Source organism: Dermacentor albipictus, chromosome 5 (genome assembly GCF_038994185.2).
Source record: "Dermacentor albipictus isolate Rhodes 1998 colony chromosome 5, USDA_Dalb.pri_finalv2, whole genome shotgun sequence".
Classification (NCBI taxonomy): domain Eukaryota; kingdom Metazoa; phylum Arthropoda; class Arachnida; order Ixodida; family Ixodidae; genus Dermacentor; species Dermacentor albipictus.
The window spans coordinates 9,655,653-9,677,912 of record NC_091825.1 but is presented as its reverse complement, the minus strand read 5'-3'; the positions used below and the strand labels follow the sequence as shown (position 1 = coordinate 9,677,912).

Sequence of the window (22,260 nt, the reverse complement as noted above, 5' to 3'; positions counted from 1 at the left end):
TTTACAAGTTTATATGGCCAATAAAACTACTATACTTAATTCGTATACTGCTAACTGTCTACAGGCAACTAATTACTTAATTACTTCGTAATTACCTGTCTACTAATTTGCTATCACAATCGATGCTTTGCCTTCTGGCTGAAACTGCTACTTTTCTTGGATGGTGAACTATGGTTTATTGAATATTGCGGACTCGATCTACACAAGTTGCATCATGAACATTGTTACTGCAAATGCAGTTTGTGTTTGGGCTTGCACCGACATTTTAAAGCTACCATTAGGCTTCTAAGGTTTACTAAAACTGATACTTCAGATCCCTGGCTTGCATTCTACATTAGCAAAAGCCTGATGGTCATATGGAAGATGAAATAGCCAAAATCTGAGTGACAATATATAGTGAAGAAGTTTCTAAAGAAAGCCCATTGTTTGTTGCCATTCCAGTTGTCATCCTGTATATGGTGCGAATGCTACATGTGTAGTGCTTGCCATTACAGTATTTACTCAAATCTAACGCGCTCCTTCTTTCTGATAAAATGGGTCCAAAAATTGCATGCGTGTTAGAATCGAGTATGACCCTAAATCCGCATTACCATATTGCCAGTGGCATTCAAAAAATGTCTGCCTCGTATGCTCTTCTAGCCTAGGTGTGGTAGCTTCCTCCCACATTGTATGTGTAATCAGTCACTGGTATAACCTAGTCTACCGCCTGTCTTCCCGTTTTCGGCAATCAGCATGGAAACGCAGACTGCGAAGACACGCCAAGTCCACCATGATGCTGCATATTAAAGGAAAGTTATGTGCGCGGATATGGACGGAAATCGGGTCGCATCACGGGCGTTCGGACTTCCCGAAACTTGCGTGCGGGACTGGCGCAAACAGAAGGAGAATATTTTCGCCAGCAAAGCAACAAGAAAGGGTTTCAGTGGCCCGAAACAGGGCCACGTTGCCGAAATAGTAGAGCTGCTCGCGGAATACGTGCAAAAGCAGCAAGCGACACAGCAGCCTGTGACGACCGATCTCCCCAAAGTATGGGTGATGCAGTTAGCCCTACAGAAAGGGTTAATGCAAAGTGACTTCAAGCGAGCAGGTGCTGGCTATCAAATTTTATGCAAAAAAAAGGCTTTTCTCGTCGAAGGCAGACAGGGATATGCCAAAAATTGCCCAAAGAATATGAAGAGAAATTGCACAGTTTTCAGTGGTACATTTTGAAGTTGCGCCATAGAAATGGCTACCGCTTCGGACAGATTGGAAATGCCGATCAGAGGCCGCTCTGCTTTGACATGCCTGCCATCACAACCGTTGAAAAGAAAGGGGTGAAGCAAGTGCGCATTTTGTCTTCTGGCCATGAAAAAACTAGAGTCACCACAATATTTTGTTGCACTGTGGATGGGCACAAGCTGCCCCCGTATCTTATCTACAGACAGAAGACGCCCCTGAAAGGAATCCCATTTCCAAGTGGCGTGATTGCGCGTGCAAATGAAAAAGGTTGGATGACCAAGGACTTGATCACTGACTGGATTGAACATTTGGTGGAAGAGACCCGGCGGCAATTTGGGTTTGCGTGGGATGCTTGTGCTCGAAGCGTTCAGGTTCCACCTTGACCAGTGCATCAAGGACAAGCTGGCTGCGTGCAACACCAACCTTGTGATACCTGGCGGCATGACATCGCAGCTCCAGCTGCTCGATGTTTGTTTGAACAAGCCAGCGAAAGATAGAATTTGGGTGCTCTACACCGAATGGCTAGTCAGTGGTTGCCACAAATTCATGCCCGCCAATAAAATGAAGCGTGCCTCACTGCAGAACTATGCTGAATGGGTGAAAGATGCATGGTGCATGATCCCGTCTGCCTTGGTCAACAAGGCCTTTGAAAAGTGTGGGAGTTAGAATGCCATGGACAGCGCCGAGGATCAAATGCTTTGGTCTGTTAATAGCGATCAGGAGTTGTCTGGTAGCAACGTAGCAACGTAGTCTGGTAGCAATATATATTACCCCAGGCGACTTACTCGTACCGGCGCAGTGAAAATTTTGGTGGCAAGGTATCCGGCTTCCATTTGTGTTTTTATTCATCGCAACTTTAGCGTATTGGGAATAAAACAGTTTTTTCCAAATAAGAGAAAATAGCATTTCTATTTGAAAGCACGAGGTGTGCTGTATTGCACTGTTTTTTGTTTTTGTTTTTTTTTGTCATGGAAGACGGGTGCACGTTACAATTGAGGTTTTCATTTTTAAAAAATTTTTTGGTCAAGGAAAACGGGTGCGCATTACAATCGAGGGCACGCTAGAATGGAGTAAATAAGGTAATAGGCACAGGTTTATTGATAGAGAAAGCGAGCTCTAAAATGCATCAGCATAACTAAACTGACGAGCTACAGAAGGAAAAGACCATATGACATTCACTAAGCTGACAGTACAGCTTTTCTTCCAAATTGCTCCATAAGAAGAGTGCTAGTTAAAACTATCTTTAGCTGGTAGACATAGTGTGCTTATATAGTGCGCGTAAGGCTTATAAAAATTCGCAGTGCATTGTTTAGCATAAAACGATTTTTATTTCCCTGCAGCCAAGTTACATGCACAATGACACTCATGATCCACACTCCTAATATGCCGAGTAAATGCTAGCCAATGGCTATGGCTGTGTGGTTGCCACTGAACTGTGTGGTTGTCACTAAAACTTAGTGACTTCATTTGAAATTTGTGTTGGCACAGGGTGGCACAGCTCATAGGTTTGGCGCAGATGGCAAAGTGACACAGCACTTCTATCCCTGTATTTTTACTCAAAGCAAAATTTTGCTCCAGTTGAACTTTAATTAGCGTGATGTCCAGACAGGCTGCAGAGCAAACTAGCAGATTTATGGCAGTAGCCACTTGGCAAACATAATTAAAGGATGGTTAAAGAAGCTCAAATACAATACACTCACCAAGGTCAATGTGAATCAGTTCCGCCGAGTGCTTGTCGACGAGAATGTTGGCACAATGTCGATCTCCCAGTCCCAACACGTAGCCGACTGCATGAGAAAACAAAACGTCAGTCAGTTCCCAATAAAGCATAGCCGTAGAACACTGCAACTACCAAAAAATGCATGTGCTGTCCTTCTGAAAGTCCATGCCATGAATAATTTACAAAAGCGTACCACAAACACAACACCAGTAACACACTTTTGCTAAAAATTATTACCACCTAGCCTTGCAACCCCCAGCAGCTATAATTAGCAGGCTGTCAGAATGCACTTCTGTAGTAGTCAGTCTGCAGCAAGACTTTTGCAATTGTCACTTGTAACAGGCAGCCCTGCTATGTCTTATGCTCAGGAAAGAAAGGACTGAGCTCTTTATTTATTTATTTACATACCCTAAGGGCCCCTGGGGGCATTACATAAGGGGTGGGGGTGCATTTACACAATCCAAGTTTGCATCACATACAATTGAAAAGAGGAATGTACGCACAGGAAACTGGCACTTCATACAGTTGCAAATAGGAGAAAAACATCACGGCAATGCAACATTTGCCTTGGCATAACACAATTCGATGATTATGTACTCTGCTGACATAGAAATGAGTCATAGTCTTTACATTCAAATTACTGCACTGTTCTTGGTTCAAGATGGGCAAGTAGGACTTTCTCGAAAGAAGCAGTTTTTCTTGTTGTCACAACGCTTTCATGTAACGCATTCCATTCTTTAATTGATAACAAAAGGGGGGAAGTTTGATATTTTACTATTTTTGCGAAACTAGGTGATACCTCGTGTATGTGATTGGTACGTGTGGAAATATGATGCGCAGGAACAATGCGTGTAGTAACAAATCCAGAGTCACCAAAATATAGAGTGGAAAAAAGACAAACCTAAAAACTTGCATCTAGTGTCAAGGTTTAAAAGATTGTGTGCTTTAAATGGGAAACGGTGGTGTATGTTGAGTAAGAAGATAAAATATACCTAGCGGCCTTGTTCTCAACTGATTCCAGGCGTTTTGTAAGACTACCGTTATTTGCACGCCATATGATTGATGCATACTCTAAAGAAGACCTTATCAGGGATGTGTATGCATGCATTTTCGATTGCAAGTGATGGTGCTTAAGGAGGCCTAGCTTTTTAAAGGCGTTTTTTGTGACATAACCTACGTATTTGTCCCAAGCTAAGTCAGATGTAAAAATACTCGCAAATATTTAAAACACTCAGCCTGTTCAAGCAGAGTATTGTCAATCGTATAAAAATTACAGGCCGTGTTAGTGAGCGTGGAAAAAGAAACGTGTTTTGTTTTTCCTATATTAATTTCCATCTGCCATAGATGGCACCATTCGGTCAGCTTGACTAGGTCGGCTTGCAAGGCGCTTGCATCATGTTGAGAAGCTATTTGCCTATAAATGACACAATCATCTGCAAAGAGTCTTAAAGATGAGCCAATATTACTCGCGATACCATAAATATAAAATAAAAGAAGGGGACCCAGCACAGATCCCTGCGGTACCCCGGACAAGACCGACGTGGTACTTGACTACCATTCATTAATTATTACACATTGGTAACGGTTAGATAAAAAAATTTTAATCCATGCGGATCTTATGGTTTAACTGAAGTTTGCAAACTTTGGTTATTAATCGTTTATGGAGTACCCTGTCGAAGGCTTTCGCAAGATCAATAAAAATGGCATCAGTGCACTGTAAAGCATGAATGGAAGAATGGCGGTCAGATAGCAATTCGAAAAGCTGTGTTTGACAGGACTTCTTGTGTCTAAAACCATGCTGATTTTCAAAGAATAGTTTATTCATATTAGTGTGGGACATTATTTGAGTGAAACTTATATGTTCCAATAACTTGCTGCATATAGAGGTTAATGAAATCGGTTGACAATTATTTGGGTTGGTGGGGTCACCTAATTTAAAAATGGGCCCGACATTTGCAATCTTCCATTCATCATGGACGCATTCCATGTCTAATGATTGCTGAAAGATTAATGATAATAAGAATGCCAATATTTGTGAAGTCACCTTTAATAATTTTGTGTTAATACCATCACACCCTGGGCTGGAATCTAGAGGGAGCCTGTCAATAGCCTTTCACCACACCTTGTACGCTTATAGTAATATCATCCAATGGGAACAGAATGTTGATGTCACTATCCCGTAGGAAATCATCTTCATTAGTAAAAAAATGTTTTAAATGATCATTAAATATATCGACAGTTCTTATGGGGGACACAATGCACCCACTGTTGTCTCTTATCGGTGGCACTTCCTGTCGATCTGTGGGATTAATTACCTGCCAGAATTTCGTTAGGTTAGTTCGTAGTAAATTAGGTAATGTGTAATTAAAGTAATAGTTTTTAGCCTCCTGTATAGCAATGTCGACTTTTATGGCCGACTCTTTATAAATTTTCCAATTGCTCGCCATGCTTGTTCGTTTAACTTTTCGGTATGCTCGTTTCTTTTTATTTAGACATGGCCTGACATCTTTTGAAAATCAAAGGGCGTCCACTCTGGTTGTAATTGACATTCTAGGAATGCACTTGCACCTGTTCAACTTCCTTTAGTTAGTCACGGAAAAGCTCCCAATTTTCATTTGAAGAATGGGAATGAAAGCCATGTTGAAAAGTGGGCACGAAGTTTTCGAAGATATTGTTCATTTTAGCTTGATCGGCCTTGGAATAGTTTAGGATACGTTTTTTAGTAATGGTTCTATTTTGAACAGAGAGGGGGAGTAAGCAGTGAATGAATCTGCAGTCACTTATTTCCTCTAGGACGTAAGTTTTAGCATTGTTAGCTAGGTTAGTACTCTAATAAATCCAGGATATGTTCACCTCGCGTCGGTTCAACACCTAAGCAACAATGAATAAGATGCGACCAGCATTTTTTCAAGATGACTGCTGACTTGGACTGCAAAATTTAGTGTTGAGCAAGCCTTGTGCCACGATCCCAAGAAAACTCCTGTGTGATGGCCTACTGCACTGCTCATGAAATTCAGTGTCCTACCTTTTTTTTGTAGTCCTCTTGTCTGCGCATTTCTTTTACATTTTTCTCATGCACTGAAACATGTATTTATCAAAATTCCAACCAGCCCAACTCTCGGTCTTAGATGCTCATGAAATCCCCTACATGTCTTCTTTGTGAAAGACTAGTTCTGTCATCACCAGCTGTATCAGGCCTGGAAACCAGGGTCCTCAAAATTGGCAACCATGCTGTGTAAGCCATAGAGTTTCCTACAAAACTTACTAGAGGGAACTCTGGCGCTGCAGTCGTCCTACCATGGGAATGGTGGGAAGTACATAGATTTGTCTGATCTTTGTGCTTGTGGATTCAAACGTTCTTGTGGCTTTGTATATTACGCTCTATAAATCTTATTGTCGTATATTTCAGCACAATCTATATTCTTCGAAGTGCAGAAGATGCCAGGAATGCGTACAATTGCTATTAATTACAACGATTGAGCTTGTCCAGGTGGCCAAATCGAAATGCGCCAAGCCTCTCAAGGAACTGGCATGCCCGCAATAAATTCATAAGGGCATTTCATTCGCTTGTCGATACATGCGTCCGTGGCTTTATGGTTTCAATATCAGGCTTCTGTGCTAGAGTCCCTGTGTTTGAATCCTGCCATCGGGCAATTTTAATTATGTTTATTTAATTATTTATTACGCAATACACCATTGAAAATGAGTTTACAAAGTCACAAAGGTGTTTGAAGCCAAAAGGACGAAGTTTAGGCAGATCTATGTCATCATCATCATCATCATCAGCCTGGTTATGCCCACTGCAGGGCAAAGAGCCCCGGTCATGTACTAATTGTGGCCATGCCGTCTCTGCAAACTTAATATCATCCGCCCACCTAACTTTCTGCTGCCCCCTGCTACGCTTCCCTTCCCTTGGAATCCAGTCCGTAACCCTTAATGACCATCGGGTTACAGACTGGATTCCAAGGGAAGGGAAGCGTAGCAGGGGGCGGCAATGTACTTCCGGTAATTGCCATGCTGGGACAATCACTTCCATTGCAGCTCCCGTAGACATTAGCACCAGAGTTCCCTCTATGGTGTAAGCCTGTCAGCCGGGAGGCTGATATAAAGACGCAAGCATCCAATAAAGCAGATTGTTACTCTTCACCTCAAGCTCGACAGTTGTCTGCATCGGCATGCTATCTTGATCGACACATGGTGTCAGAAGTTTCTTATCACGCCCATTCCCGCTTCGACTAAGCCAGTGACATGGAAGGACTTCCGCCCCCTGATCCCTTAGTGCTTTCCAAGGTGGTGACCGAAAACTGGAAGAAATTCAGCCAGAGAATGGACCTGTACTTCAAGGCAACTTCATCTATGAGTGAACACTCGAGCACTCAGAAGGCTGCAGTCTTCTTCCATGTAGCAGGTCAGGAAGCAATTGATATATTTAACACGTTCAAACTGTCACCTGAGGAGCATGAGGACTATAGAATTACTGTGAAGAAGTTTGAAGAATGTTGCACGCCAAAAGTGAAACGAGACCTATGAGCGCTACATCTTCAGAACTCAGCATCAGCGAGACAGGGAGCTGTTCGAAAAGTTCCTACGCGATGTCCAGCTGAAAGCTCAGAGCTGTAATTAAGGAGACTTGAAGGAATCCATGGTTCGAGACCAGCTGGTGTGCAGAGCGGCTGACAAGAAGCTCCGGATGCAGCTTCTCCAGGACAACGATCTCACCCTGAATAAGGCAATAAAACACACTGCAAAGCGGCAGAGTTAGCTGCTAGCCAAAACCAAGCATGGGAAAAGGACGAGGTCAAGCTTAATGCTGTAATATAAAAGCAAGCCCAGCAGGAAGGCACCGAAAAAAAAAATATTCACCAGTGCCCCTACTTCAACCAAAGTAACGAGCCGAGAAAATGCTTGGCGTGGGGCAGGACATGCAGCATACGTTAGAAAAGAAACAACTTCTTAGTGTGCTGCAGAATAAAGAAAAGCATTCAAGAAGTTCGCTGTCCACCACAGACTGAAGCGGAATCAGACGAATACCAGATTTTGGCCGTGAGCATAAACAATGTTATGAGGGACCAAGACTGGATAATCAGGACAACACTGTCTAATCGCTCCATACGCATGAAAATTGACAGGGGGCACAAGCCAACTTGCTTCCTCGTGCCCTTTTTGTCAAGGTGAGTGAAGGAAAGCGCCTTACACCATCTTCCACGCTGCTGACGAACTACGGAGGCGGAGTGATAAAGCGCTTTGGAACTGCGATGCTGCCACTTCGCATCGGCAAAATTGAAGAATTTAGTGATTTCTTCGTGGTCAAGAAAGGTAAGCAAGCGCTACTGGACCTTCAGGCTTGTGAACATTTCGGAGTAGTTTCAAGGGTACAAACGATTCAAAGGCCTGCTGATTTGACAACGCAAGTTTTTGGCAAATTTCCGCAGCTGTTCTAAGGCCTAGGTTGCATATAGGAAACCTACAGCCTTGAGCTGAATGAAGGAGCAATCCCAGTGTCGATGCCCTCATGCCGAATTCCGCATGCGCTTCGTGAGCCACTGCACCAAGAGCTGACCCGCATGGAACATCAAAGAATCATCCAAAAAATGCAAGAGGCCGCTGAGTGGGAAAGCCCCCTTGTCATCGCCCTAAAAAAAGACGGCTGTTTGCTTGTTTGCATGGATCTCAGACATGTTAACTGGTGCGTGGAGCGCAATCATTATCAGCTGCTGTCCAGAGAAGAAATAGAGTCTGAGCTTGCAAATGCAAAGGTATTCAGCAAGCTAGGTGCTAACTGTGGTTTTCATCAAATCCCCTTGGATGAAAAAATTTCAAAAATCTGCACTTTTGCCATGCCGTTCAGAAAGTACTGCTTTTGAAGGCTGCCCTTCAGGATACGCACCGCGAATGAAGTGCTCCAGAAAGCGATGGTCAAAATTTTTGATGACCTAGACGATACCCGTGTCTACATCGACGACATACTCGTGTGGGGCATAACGCAAGAGGAACATGATAAGCGCCTACGAGCAGCACTATTGGCAGCAAAATTGGCAGGATTAACACTCAACCATGAAAAGTGTGTCTTCAGCACGAACGAAGTAAAGTTCTTAGGCGACGTCATCTTGGCAGACGGAATTAAGCCAGACGGAAGGTTAGTTAAGTGTGTAGTGGAATTGCCACCCCCAAGGTCAAAACAAGGTGTTTAAAACGACTGGGCACAGTAAATTACTTTGGAAGGTTCACTCAAAACCTGTCTGAGAAGACCAAGAATCTGCGAGCCCTATTAAAACACAATTGCATGTTCGAATGGTCAGGTGGCCATGACAAAGAATGGAAGAAACTGTGTGAAACGTTGTCAACTGCACCTGTGCTTGCCATTTCTGATCCGTCAAAGCAATCCAAGATAACAGCGGACGCATCCAGCTTGGCACTAGGGGCGGAACGTTTACAGTTGCATGGTGAGCACTGGCGGCCAGTTGCTTATGCTTCGCGTGTGCGAGCCGACGCAAAAACCAGGTACGCTTTGCCTTTGGCAGTCACGTTCGTATGTGAACGTTTGTGTGTGAACAATTACGTAATTGTTGAAACGGACCATCAACCACTTATAGCCATTGCTCAGAAGAACCTGTAAGACATGCCTACTCGCCTGCAGTGCTTCTTTCTGCGCCTCATGCCGTTCAACATTTTTTGCAGTACATCCCCGGAAAAGACCTTGCTCTGGCCGATGCTTTTTCAAAAATCAGATGCGACAGCAATAAGCGGGTTGAGAGTGAGTTAGAACATGTGGTCATCCATGCAGTGGCTGTCCTCTCCACACTCGTCAGTGCCACAACAGCCAAGTGGATAGCGAAAGAAACTAATGAAGATGAGGAGCTAAGGCAAGTCATCAAAGCACTTCGACGTGGCCGCAGCATAATAGGAAAGCTAGCTCCCTTTGAAGCAAAGCTATCATGTGTAGAAGGCATACTGTTGTGTGGTTCTAGAGTTATCACTCCGAAGTCCCTGCAAAAAGAAATGCTGCAGCGCCTACATGAGGGTCACTTGGGTGTTGGAAAATGCAAGGCAATGGCGAGAGTACTGATGTATTGGCCTCGTATGGCGGCAGAAATAACCGAGCAGGCTTTTAGGTGCCCAACCTGCCCCCGTTTTGCTTACAAGCAGCCAAGTGAACTGTTGATGCAAAGAAATTGTCCCGCATTACTATGGGCTGGGGTCCGTGTGGACTCGTTCGAGCATGCTGGAAATAACTACCTTGCATGACGTAGTAGTTCTGCGGAAACCCGCAAGGTGGAGAGAAGTAATTGATAAGGGTAAAATCTGACATCCACCCATTCGTGGCAATTGCCACAAAGAAAACCTTTGTAGGTTTCCTTTGTAGCAATTGCTACGAACGGGTGGATGTCTGATTTTACCTTTATCAATAACTACCTTGCAGTCTACAATGCCTATTCTAGCTACCCCGATGTAGAGCCACTTTCTCAGACTAACAGCCACTGTGTAAAAGAAAAGCTGGCCATGATATTTGCACAACATGGCATTCCTGCTTGAAGTATGTACGGACGGCAGACAACAGTTTTCATCGCAGGAATTTTGGGCTTTTGCAAGACAGTGTGAATTTACCCACATTGTTTCTAGCCCCAGTTTTCCACACTCAAACGGATTGGCTGAGAAAGGAGTGAACGTGGTAAAACATCTCAAGAAGGCAGTATATGCGAATGAAGACTTTTGTATCGGGACTCTCAATTACAGGAGAGCACCACTTGAAGGCAGAAAAGCCCCATGCCAGCTTCTCACGGGCCGGAGGTTGAGAGGAAGGCTACCTGACTTCGCAGACCATAGGGCACCAGAGGTGAAAAAGCACACGCAAGCCCACCCTCAGAGGCGTCCACTTCAAGAGTTGGGTGAACGTGATACCGTTAGGCTGCTGTACAAGACCAGGTAGAACACGAAAGCCATTGTAAAGAAAGCCATCGCCCCTCGCTCATACACGGTCCGTACGGAAGACAGGGGTAAGCTTCATCGCAATCGGCAACATCTACTCCAAACAAACGAAGAGTTCCAACCGTCACTACAAACCATTCCTAAATGTTTGGAAGACAGTGCTGACATCTGTGCTTCTCTTCTCTTCCAGGCCTCGTGACACCACAGGAGTCGCAAAGCAACTGGAGCCCCACATGTGAAGGTCTAATCCTTGCTGTCCACACACGTCAAGGGATCCCTGCGGTAGGGCAGCAAAGTCCTCTGGCAAACAAGAATGCCAAATTGGGTGACGCTGGGCTTCGTCGGAGCACCCGGTTAAGAAAAAAGTCCATTGGCCTCGCATATAAAAAGGACTTTCAGCAAATTGCTTAATTCAATCAGAACTGTTTTATGTTGCTTGTTTGATTTCTGTTGTTAAAGGGAGAAAGATTTATCGCGCTTGGCAACCAGGATCCTTAAGATTGGCAACCATGCTGTGTAAGCCTGTCAGCTGGGAGGCTGATATAAAGGCGCAAGTGTCCAACAAAGCTGATTGTTACTCTTCACCTCAAGCTCGAAAGTTGTCTGTGTCGACATGCTATGTTGATCGACCCGCCAGCCAGGCGACAATGCTTGTGCAAACAATCTCAGCTAACATATTTCTTTCCCTGGATTGCCCCTCTGAAACTTAAAGGTCACCATCAACCGCATGGGTCATGTGACAACTGAGAAGAATTGGTGCATGCAAGCTACGAAGTTGTTCAGCATCAAAAAAAAAAAAAAACCAGAACCGTCTGTAGAAGTTGTTTCTCTAAGGCGCTGGCACCTGATACATCACTCAGCACAGCAGACTAACCTTATCTATGGTTCTGGTCATTAGCCAGGCACTGCCTTAACGCAAGTGCTTGCAATCTTCACCTACTGAGAAGTGGCTTGACCCCATCAGCTGCTGGTTCTGAGGCCATCATCATCCTTCTGATAGCATCGCGACAGCCACAAGCGTCATGCCGCCCCCACTTAGCTGCCTCCAGTACGTTCATTAATAAAACGGAGGCAGCCTTACCCTTCCCCTTTTCCAATAACACCCCTCCTCTTTCCACCGCAGCGTCTTCGACGCATTTTAATGTGGAATAAACGTGGTTTCATTCATTCATTCCACCTGGTTGCAGCAGGTGGCAGCAATGTTGTGGGTCAAAATGACAGCTACCATTTGCTTGTTGACACTGGCCATTCCCGACACCTGCTGCTTCCAAACAGCTCATCAATATATGAACAATGCTGCATGACTTTGGTGGCTTTCATAGTGGTGAAAATAAATGAATTCATCGTCAGCACCAACAACCTTTCCTTTCAGAACTGCCATGTTGACAAAATAAAGTAGTAATAAATTATGCTATGCCACCAGTTGTCTTCACGTCATCTGGCATTTCGTCCCTAATTGAAACCATGAAAATTTCATCTTCATCCCGTATCGACAATATTAACCCAAAGTTTTTGAAGAATAACAAGGATATTTGTGCGCAATTTTTATGCTTACTTTTTTCACAGTCACTGTTAACAGGTCAACTACCACGCGAGTGGAAAAGCGGTAAGGTCGTTCCAGTCTTCAAGTCAGGTAAAAAAAATTCACCCCTTAACTACCGTCCCATTTCCCTCACCAGCGTACCCTGCAAACTCATGGAACACGTCATCTACTCCAATGTCATGAGCTTTCTCGATTGTCACAACTTTTTTCATTCTGCGCAACATGGTTTTCGAAAAGGCTTCTCATGCGAAACACAGCTGGCCATTTTTATTCATGATTTGCAGGCAAATCTTGACTCTAACGTACAGACCGATGCTATTTTTCTTGACTATGCAAAAGCGTTTGACAAGGTTCCTCACAAACGCCTACTACTTAAACTTTCATATTTGAACCTTCCCTCTAATATCTTTAAATGGATAGAAGAATTCTTGACTAACCGCTCACAGTACGTTACCGTTAACAATCACAACTCCAGTCCTATCCCAGTAACGTCAGGTGTCCCGCAAGGGTCTGTCCTCGGTCCGCTTCTGTTTCTAATTTATATTAACGATTTACCAACGCATGTCTCTAGTAATATTCGCATGTTCGCCGATGATTGTGTAATTTATCGCAAGGTTAATAACGCTTTTGACCAAACATCTCTTCAAGACGACCTTAACCGCATTCAGGAATGGTGTGCCAATTGGTTAATGGAACTTAACCCTCAAAAATGCAATATCTTGTCCTTCACGCGTCGCCGTAACCCACTTCATTTCCCATACGTCATAGCTAACGTCCCTGTACAACCGGTCCTATCCTACAAGTACTTAGGCATTACCTTGTGTGGCGACTTGTCCTGGAGTACACACGTTACGAACATCATTTCATCCGCTAATAAAACACTTGGATTTTTAAGACGTCATCTCCGCCAAGCCCCTAAACATGTGAAATTATTAGCGTACAAATCCCTTGTCAGACCAAAATTAGAATATGCCTCACCCATTTGGAACCCGCACCAAGCTTACCTTATAAATGCACTCGAATCAGTCCAAAACAGAGCAGCCAGATTCATTCATTCATCATATTCTTACGACATCAGTGTGTCAGCTTTGAAAGCTGAATCCGACTTATTGCCCTTATCACTTCGTCGCCGCATTGCCAGCCTTTGCTTGTTTCATAAATTTTTTCATAGTTCACTAGGTCGCGCACCCTACATCGTCCCTCCAGCCCGCATATCTCATCGCACTCGTCATCCGCTTCAAGTTTGCCCGATCTCGTGCCCGAACTACCACTTTTGCCGCAACATTTTTCTCCCGTACTGCAGCAGACTGGAACGACCTACCCAACGACATCGCAGCCATCACGTGCTCATCCAACTTTGCCAATAATGTTACCAGTCATGTTTCGTTCTGTTAACGCTCGCTCACCAAAATATATGTACCCACCCCTTATGTAATACCCCTCGTGGGTCTTTAAGGTAATAAAATGAAATGAAATGAAATGAAAATGCCTTGCAGACATGACAATCAATGAAGTGCCTCCTTCCCCCCACGATCTTGTGCTTTGCAGATTCATTAAAAATACTCCAGCTCATTTTCATGCTGTTCTCACCACAGAATGAAGTGCACACCACACACAATGTACCGAGTTTGTTCAAACAATGGCCAAATGTTGTTCTGACATCCAAATACGTCATGTGTACATCGTGATTAAAATGTCCATAAGGAGAGATCATGTTTGAATTGTGAGACCGCTTGGGGTCTTGCAAACATTCACTCAAGGCCACTGCGCCACAGTTACATTTCCACCGATTTCACACATTCACCTACGGTGGCATAAAGATCTGGTGTTCTCCAAGGGATTTGTGCAATATGTAGTCAGTAGGTTAGAATGAAGCATGTGAACAAATATTTTCAGACTTCCAAGTAAATATGCGCTATTGGCCTGTTCTGTTGAGTGGATGGCGCAGATCTGTGGGTATTTAAGCAGGTGGTTCTTCGAAAATAAAAATAGTTGTTAGAAAGCGCTTGTCCTTGTGTTGCTCCTTTGCTTTGTCCCTGTCTTTTTGCCTACAATGCCTACGCCTAGCCACAGCAGCTCCCTCATGCAGATTCCGCAAGCCAAGAGGCTGTGAAGGCAAATGTAGGTAACAGGCAAGAAGCAATAGCACTGGTATTGACATTCGTCTAATTTATTTTTATGTTTAGGCAGCCAGCACACCTCAAACAGCCATCTTGACTGCGGGTGTGTCACCCAAGTCACCAAGGAAGCATTTGAGGGAATGCGACAGGCAATGTGAACAGCCACTTGTCCATGTAAACAATACTCTTTCTCTCGGATGACTCCTAAGCCTTGCCATGCCACCTCACCTGTGCAGACTCCAACAAGCAAAGATACCGCGGAGGCAAGTACAGGTCAGGGGCAAGAAACAGCGGCGCTGGTGTTGACATTCACCCAATTTCTTTCTTTTTCTTACGCTGAGGCAGCCAGCACACCTCGAACAGCCACTTTGACTGCGGGTGTGTCAGCAGATTCCTGTTGTACATATGCTCATAATAAACTTCAGGCAACTTTAACTTGATAATAAACTTGAAGGCAAATTGGACATTGATGCATTGCCTTTTTGAACATTTAGTGCAGACATACAATATATGTTATACATTACAGTGCTACAGAGCATATGTTGAAGCTTCATTCTATATTTTTCACCTTTAATTACGTATGTGTTGTGTGGCCCTCAATGCAGTTCATGTTGTAGCAACTACTTTGTGTACTGCACATGTGCAAAAGGCCTATACTTCTCTCACATATACAAAATACGGTTCTATGTAGTTTTCAGTGTTACGATACAAAGATAAACAATCCCATCGTGGAATTGTGCTTATTACAGTAATTCCTATGACAGCTATTGACAAGTTCACAACTTGAACTGGTCAATCTATCATGGGAAGGAATTGCAAAAAAAAGGGGGGTGGGGGGTATTGGATTAGGGTGGTACGAAAAAACGTACCAACACCGTCCTCTAGACCCATTCCTTTAAAGCACCGTAACAAAGCGTAACAAAGCGGGGTAGCTGGAGAAGTATGGGAGAGGCCTTTGCCCTGCAGTGGGCATAACCAGGCTGATGATGATGATTATCAAAGAGTATTATGCATAAAGTTCATACAACTAATACCCTTGCCACAGGGGCACAGAAAATGACATTAACTGGCTCATGCCTTAAACTTTAATGTCATTTGCGGGGTGCCCCACGGACATGCTTAATGGCATTATCGCTTAATGCCATTCGCAAGGTAGCGCATTCTCGTCACTCACTTGGCCGTCAAGTGCGTACTCTCGTTCCAAATGCCTCCACATTTTGACGAGACTAAATGGATTCCTAATGAATAACAATATATTCTTCACTTTCTTTAAAAAATTGCTCTTTCTCGTGGCTTAGTGCACTCTTACAATTATTACAACTCACTTGGTTGTCGAATGCGTACTCTCGCTTCCAATGTCCCCACCGTGACCACCACATTCTGACGATATTAAGTTAACTTGTAGATAAAAACAACTAATGTATTCTTCAATTTTGTAAAAGGAGCTCTTTATTTTCGTAGAGATCAGCACGCGATCTTGCCGCTATGCATGGCTAGAGCGCTAATCGTGAGCGCGTTAGCCAGGAGAAGCTATTTAATTGCACAGTGGCGGCTCAATGCCTTGTTGGCCTCATGCTGAAGCCTTCGAATTTCTCGACAATGTTTGACTCGAAGAAGCACATACGCCAGAACAAACTGGAGCACACGGTCAAATTCTTCAGGATCACTGCTTAAGAGCTTGGAAGCTGTAATAGAGTGTACTAGAATGAGAGAGTGGGTCCAACGAAGGCCCCAGCAAGCGGCGTGAGTGAAGCAAAAAACGTTGAAATTTGCGGAGGCGCTGCAGTCACCTTCTTCTTGAAGTCCCTCCTTCTTCTGATGTTCTGGCCAATCCGGTGCCATGGTGGCCCGGCGGAACTACGCCTACTGACGGTGGTTACAGCAGTGCCGAGCTGTCATCTGCCCGACACACCGTCGTGCTTGTGTTTGTTTCATCAATTTTTGTTCCTAGTATGTGCCAAAAAAAGAGAGTACAATAAAATTAGTGCTTTGCCATGAATTGAGGTTCCTCGCTTCCATAAAACGACGCCGTCTGCACGGTGTTTACGCGTGCAGACGGCCCTTGCAACTCCGCGACTTGGCAGAGTGTTCGAAGAATGAGAGGATGAGCACACCTCAGCGAAAGAACTACTGTTGTGTAGCGGGTTGCATCACCGTATACAGTAGATTGAAAGGTCAGGCCAAGCTCTCGTTCTTTGGAGTCTCTAACGATGAAGAAAGGCGACGTGTGCGGGAGCTCAATCTTCACCGCACCAATCAGCCCTTTGCAAATTACATACTAAGGCATTATGTGCATATAATCAAAGGCCAGGAAGTATCTATACACAGCGTGGAAAGCCTGCGCTTCGGTCTGATGCGGTACCCACAATCTTTTGCCGTATTTTTCGGAGTATCTCTACGAGCAGCCTACACCCGAGCAGCCCAGGCGAAAGAGAATGGCCTCATATGCAACAGATGAAGGCCAGTCATCAAAGAGAACGCTCCCGCTCTCAGTTGAACCGTCATTCAGATTGGAGGCACGCGACAATAGAAAGCTGAGCTAGCTCGAAGACATTGACAATCAATAACATGCTTCCTAATCCAAGCAAATATAAACAATGTGTTTTGCTTTATTCACCCAGGGGATCTGGAAAACCAACTACATCTCAGGTGTATGATGCATAAAAATAGGGAAGAAAACGGCTAATCCGTAAATATTTTCAAAACACACAATTAACCTACAAAAAAATGTGCTGCACGTAACGAATAATGTGACCCACATTCTCCCTAACGATCAAATTGCTGCTATTATTAGGGCATCAGGGAAATTTTGTTAGCATTCAATATATGGCCTTGAGAAAGGCACAAAGCAAAGGTCTAGCAATTTTTATTTAACCCCTAATTATGCCACACAGTTCATTTATTCCTATACCTCATGCCATTACTGCACATGACCCCCACTTCTTCGGAATGTGAGCTGTGCATTTCGTTATCTCTTGACATAATGAAGCACGCATATAAGGTTTAAAAAGGAAAGCAAATTGCAAATGCGATCCATCTGACTGCGTGGCTCCGGCTAAACCAGGCACGGTCATCCTCGAACGCAACTGCAATGCTGCACTCGACCGCGGCCCTGCTTCTGTTTGGAACGCTCTGACGCTGCCGACTGGTGCCTCCGCGGCCTCCACCAAGCCCCCCGCAACGAAAAAAGTGCCCAGCGGCTTCTGCAACATACCACGCCAGTGCGAAGAGAATTACGGAACACCAATGAGAAATATGACCACAGCTTCGAGCTCCTAACTCGTAACCTCGTTGAGTGACTGCTGCAACAGACGTGACCGCTGAAAACCATATATCGCCGGAAACTTCAACACAATCATCCTTCAGTTGCATAACTGCCACTTGCACGGCCAACATCGACCACACCCACACCATTGCGCAACATAGAATAAAGAACCAACTTATAAAGCACAAACACATGGCTGCACAAACACCACACACATCACCACACTACCAATGCCTCCTCCATACTTCAGTGCCCGGCAGACGAGCACTACAACAATAGGTGTCCGCCGCCGCGAGTACAGCATTCCGTCGCTACCTAAACAGGGCACTCCTCCCACATCCACAGCCGGGCTCGACTGGCAAGTGCAGCCCTCAACGCGCGCTTCTTCGTCTTGGCCGCACCGCCCACATTTCTTTAATGTCTAATTTCGCAGCTCAGAGGTACACACACATATATATGGTTTGTTCCTTGCTGTACAAATTGTGAAATGAAAACGGTATCTAATGCTGTTATGCGGCGCCGCCCAGCAGTGTGCGAGCTCGCTTTCGGTTTAAAGGAAAAACCAGCAGATGCGTTTCTGGGGCTGCCCACACAGCAATGTATAACATGGTGCGTACGAAAAATGACAGCAGTATTTATTATATTCGCTGTTGTCTCAAAGCTTGAGGCACTTCCTTGAAAGGGGCTTTTTGGCGAAGTACCTATAGGCATCATGCTTGTCCGTCACGGAGAATGCATTTCAATAGAAGAGGTCGCAGGAACCGCATAGAAATCAGTTCCATGAGTTTCAGCCCATGTGGCTCGTCACTGCTCTCATATTTCAACAGGTTGGAACCACAGAGAGCAGCAACTGCACATTCTACGAGACTAGTGAGGGGTTTCTCAAGGGCACAATTTTCCTTCAGTGCCTGTTCGGCAAACGTCCACAGGGTGTCAAGGACAAATAGGAGCTGGTACGAAGGATAAAGCAATCCACCTCGATCTTGGCTGCGAGTGAATGTCAGGAGTGGCTGATTTGTTACTGGCTTTGTGCAAAGAGCTACACAGTTTTCGCAGATCATTTGCTCTGTTATAACATGAGCAATGTAGCCTCCAACGTACACTGTCGTGGAAATCTGAAGGGTGGGCAAGTGCAGAGGCAGGAGCGTAGCATTCAGTCATTCTAGAACAGTCATTGCAGTTTTTGCAATTTCTAACCGTGGCTGCACTTGTTCTGCCGGTGTCTTTCGAAGCAATGCAGTGGACATTCCTGCAGTCTCGTTGTGAGCAACATTGGAAAGTGCATTTGAGGCAGCAATTCCTGTTTTAAGCACTTTCTCAAGTCCTGAAAGGGCTGCATGGATATCCAAGCTATCATTACAACCCCAAGACATACGCAATGTCCTGAAGAGAGATTCTATGGTGTCACTGTTAAATTTGCGATTAAGCACGAATGAAAACTTCTCAATACTCAGCAGATACTTGGTGCATGCCACAGTTGAATACGTAGTGATGAGAAATGCTTTATATGTTTCGTTGGTCAAAAACTCCTTCGGATGGCTACATCTCTTTTTCATGTCCTCCAAGTACATCGGCATAGTAGCTTCAAGCCACTCGAGCCGGTCATCATCAATGTCATCATAATGCCGGGCACCTGCAAAGTTCTGACAAAGGTGCTGCGTTGTGTTGCTTGCATCATGAAGAACAAACCAACAGTAAATGTGCTTCATGAATGTAATACTAGGGCCTGTGCTTGCAAATGACATGCTGCAAGTGTGACCTGCTTGTTCTTTCAGGTGCTCCAAGGCAGCAGTTACAGCAGGAGACAGCACCTGCACGGCCCTTCCGACATTCATCTTTTCAAAATTCTTTGGGCAGACATGCTTGCGACTGAGGTAGCGCACTGGTCTTATATATATGTCAAGTCTTTTTGAAGCTCATAGACAGCATTGAGATGCAAAGATGATATTTCTCCTTTCGGCCCGATGTTATGGGCCAAGAACTGGGAGCGCACATTTTTCAGAACATGGCACGGATCAAAGCCTAGGAAAAGGGGTCGCTCAGGGTCACAGGGATGTTCAATCTGATAAGTGAGACAGCCATATCCCAGTAGCTTAGACACATGCACATTTACTTAGTGGTTGTCTGTAATGAGCGTTGTGATGCGAAACCCACAAGTTTCCACTTTTTTCATGATGAAGAGAACGAGCTCATGGAGTTGAGCGCCAGTCAGCCCTTCGGTAAAAAAGTAGCCTACCGGGATTCTGTAGGACGTGGAGAATCCGCTCATCACGAAGCACAGGAGCGAGTTTGCAAACACAATGTCCTTGTCGTCTGCCGAGCCAAGGTCTGCGTGGCCCACAAAACAATCTTGCTGCTTGTGGTACAGCAGTTTCTCTTTCACTCGCATCTCATCAATGATAAGAGAGCACACCCTGGACTGGGGTGCCTGCAAATTCTGGCATTCTGTTTTTAGCCGTGCTTCAACAAGTTTTGTGAAGCCCGTCTCTCCTTTCTGAATACCAACATATACAGATAAAGTGTTACTGCTAGGCAGTTTCAGAAGTTCCTTGCACCGCATATGCTCATAGGCCCTTGTTGATAAGTGCCTGAGAACAACACGGTGGCGAGTTGTTTCCTCAGACACCCCCAAGTTGGTCTTTTCTTCTGGAAGTTTCTGATCTGGTCGAGCAGAGAGAACGCAGCAGGTTGCTTCTCCAAGGCTGCCTTTCTTATGTAACAAATTTCATCCGTAAGGCTGTCCTCTTTCAGGCGATTCAGCTTCAGGTTATATCTGTCAACTTTCTGTCGAAGTTGCTGGATTTGTATCTTGAGGTCTCTTTCTTTCTGCTTCAATTTTGTCCTTTCCGCAATAAGCAAGCTTGGTGGTGCCCTGCTATCCATTTGGACACTTCGATCACGCTTCACCTTGTCTCCACAATACCGGGTGTCGCACTGGCCCGCTGGCCCGCTGGCTCACGTGCGCAAAATGACACCTCCATGGAAGCGTCTTCTTCCTCCTCAGCCACTGGTTTACCAGAGATTAAAGATGGCAGCAAGATCGATGGGGACGTGACAGCTTGAGAAGCGTCCGTCTGTAGCACAACGGTAACACATGCTCACTTGATTACACTTCATAAACTTCTCTTCTGTACAGCTTTTGGCTGAAAATGACGGCAATAATCGTCGAACAAGGATGGCACAGTACCCTTCTTGAGCCTTCGTCACTTGCCTTCGATAAAATCTTCTTGCTTAAAGTGCCGGCTACAAACCTTTGAGTAGCACGATGGGTCGTTTGGGGTCCATCCGTCCCGCCGGACTGCAGCAAGCCATTTTTGCCTCAACTCCAAGTCTGACGGCACCTCGTGAAACAATATCCCGGATGTTTTCTTCTTCTCGTCAGACTTGCAGAGAGGGACACAATAGTATGCCATTTCAGATGAAATGCGTTCACACAGAAAAAAGCACACAGTGAGGATGCACTTGAACAGAACCAGTGCCCTCCTCTGACAATGTATGAGAAAAAAATATGAGAGGATCGCGCCAGCTGCAGGAGCTACCCTGTTTGCGTGGCTACCCCGCGCGGCTGCCGAGAGCAGTAAAAAAGAGGAAGTATGACGGCATTGGGAGAGCGTACTGCCGGGCGCTAAAGAATAGAGGAGGCACTGACACTACCATTGACACTACAAGTGAGACGCCATGCTGCTATGCTGCTTTGGTTGCCAGATTACTGCCACAAGTCTAGCAAGCGTCTCGAGAGCTGGCAATCTCAGCGCGTAGCAACATGGCGGCGCTAGTCTAGCGGCACTCTTGCGGTTCCCGATTTCAATGCGTGGGCCCTATGGGTCATAGAGTTTCTCACTATAACTCACTATAGTTCTCACTATAGTGAGAAACTCTATGCTATGGGTAGCTTGTCCTCTAGTACTGGCGGCGAGCTCCACCACTGGAAAAGCTGGCGCCACCGTCGGTGTGACGTGGCATGAGGGATCATGTGGACACAGCGGCTGTCGGCTGCTTCGAAAGCGCCGAAACGAGCTGAAAACAAAAGTTTAAAGTCCCACCTGCACTGTGGTTCTGATTAAGTGGTGAGGCTTTACCGCCTTGGGTGTCAACTTGACAACATTTGAAGTTACTATAATATGAAACTACTATAATAGGTAGTGGCTGCCTTTGGAGGCATGCAGCATGGTAGGCTACTGCTCGGTACCGCAGTGCCGGACATATGCAATGGAGCCCGGTGTCAGCCTTATTCACATGTAGCCGTAGGGCAAGGAGCTGCGTGAAGCTTGGCTGGCAAAACTTAGAACTTAGAAAAGGGCGACCTACCTCCGGATTGGTGGGACCTGATGTCAGTGGCCTCCTGACACCGGATTGGGGGGTGACTAAACAAAATCAGACCTGGTATAAAAGGAGCTACGGACAATGGGAGTGATTAAAAAAAAATTAAATTATGGGGTTTTACGTGCCAAAACCACTTTCTGATTAT

The 22,260-nt window shown here is 45.1% G+C and overlaps 1 protein-coding gene across 9 annotated transcripts in view; it reads right to left on the bottom strand.

Annotated features, from left to right (window-relative positions):
* The window catches only part of tefu (Serine/threonine-protein kinase tefu), a 1,084,056-nt gene that overhangs the window by 66,834 nt on the left and 994,962 nt on the right, over nt 1-22,260 (bottom strand). For all 9 annotated transcript variants that reach the window (XM_070538252.1, XM_070538256.1, XM_070538258.1 and 6 more), the window contains one exon: nt 2,919-3,005. In XM_070538252.1, coding sequence (XP_070394353.1) covers nt 2,919-3,005 — 87 coding nt within the window. The remainder of the gene's footprint in view (nt 1-2,918; nt 3,006-22,260) is intronic.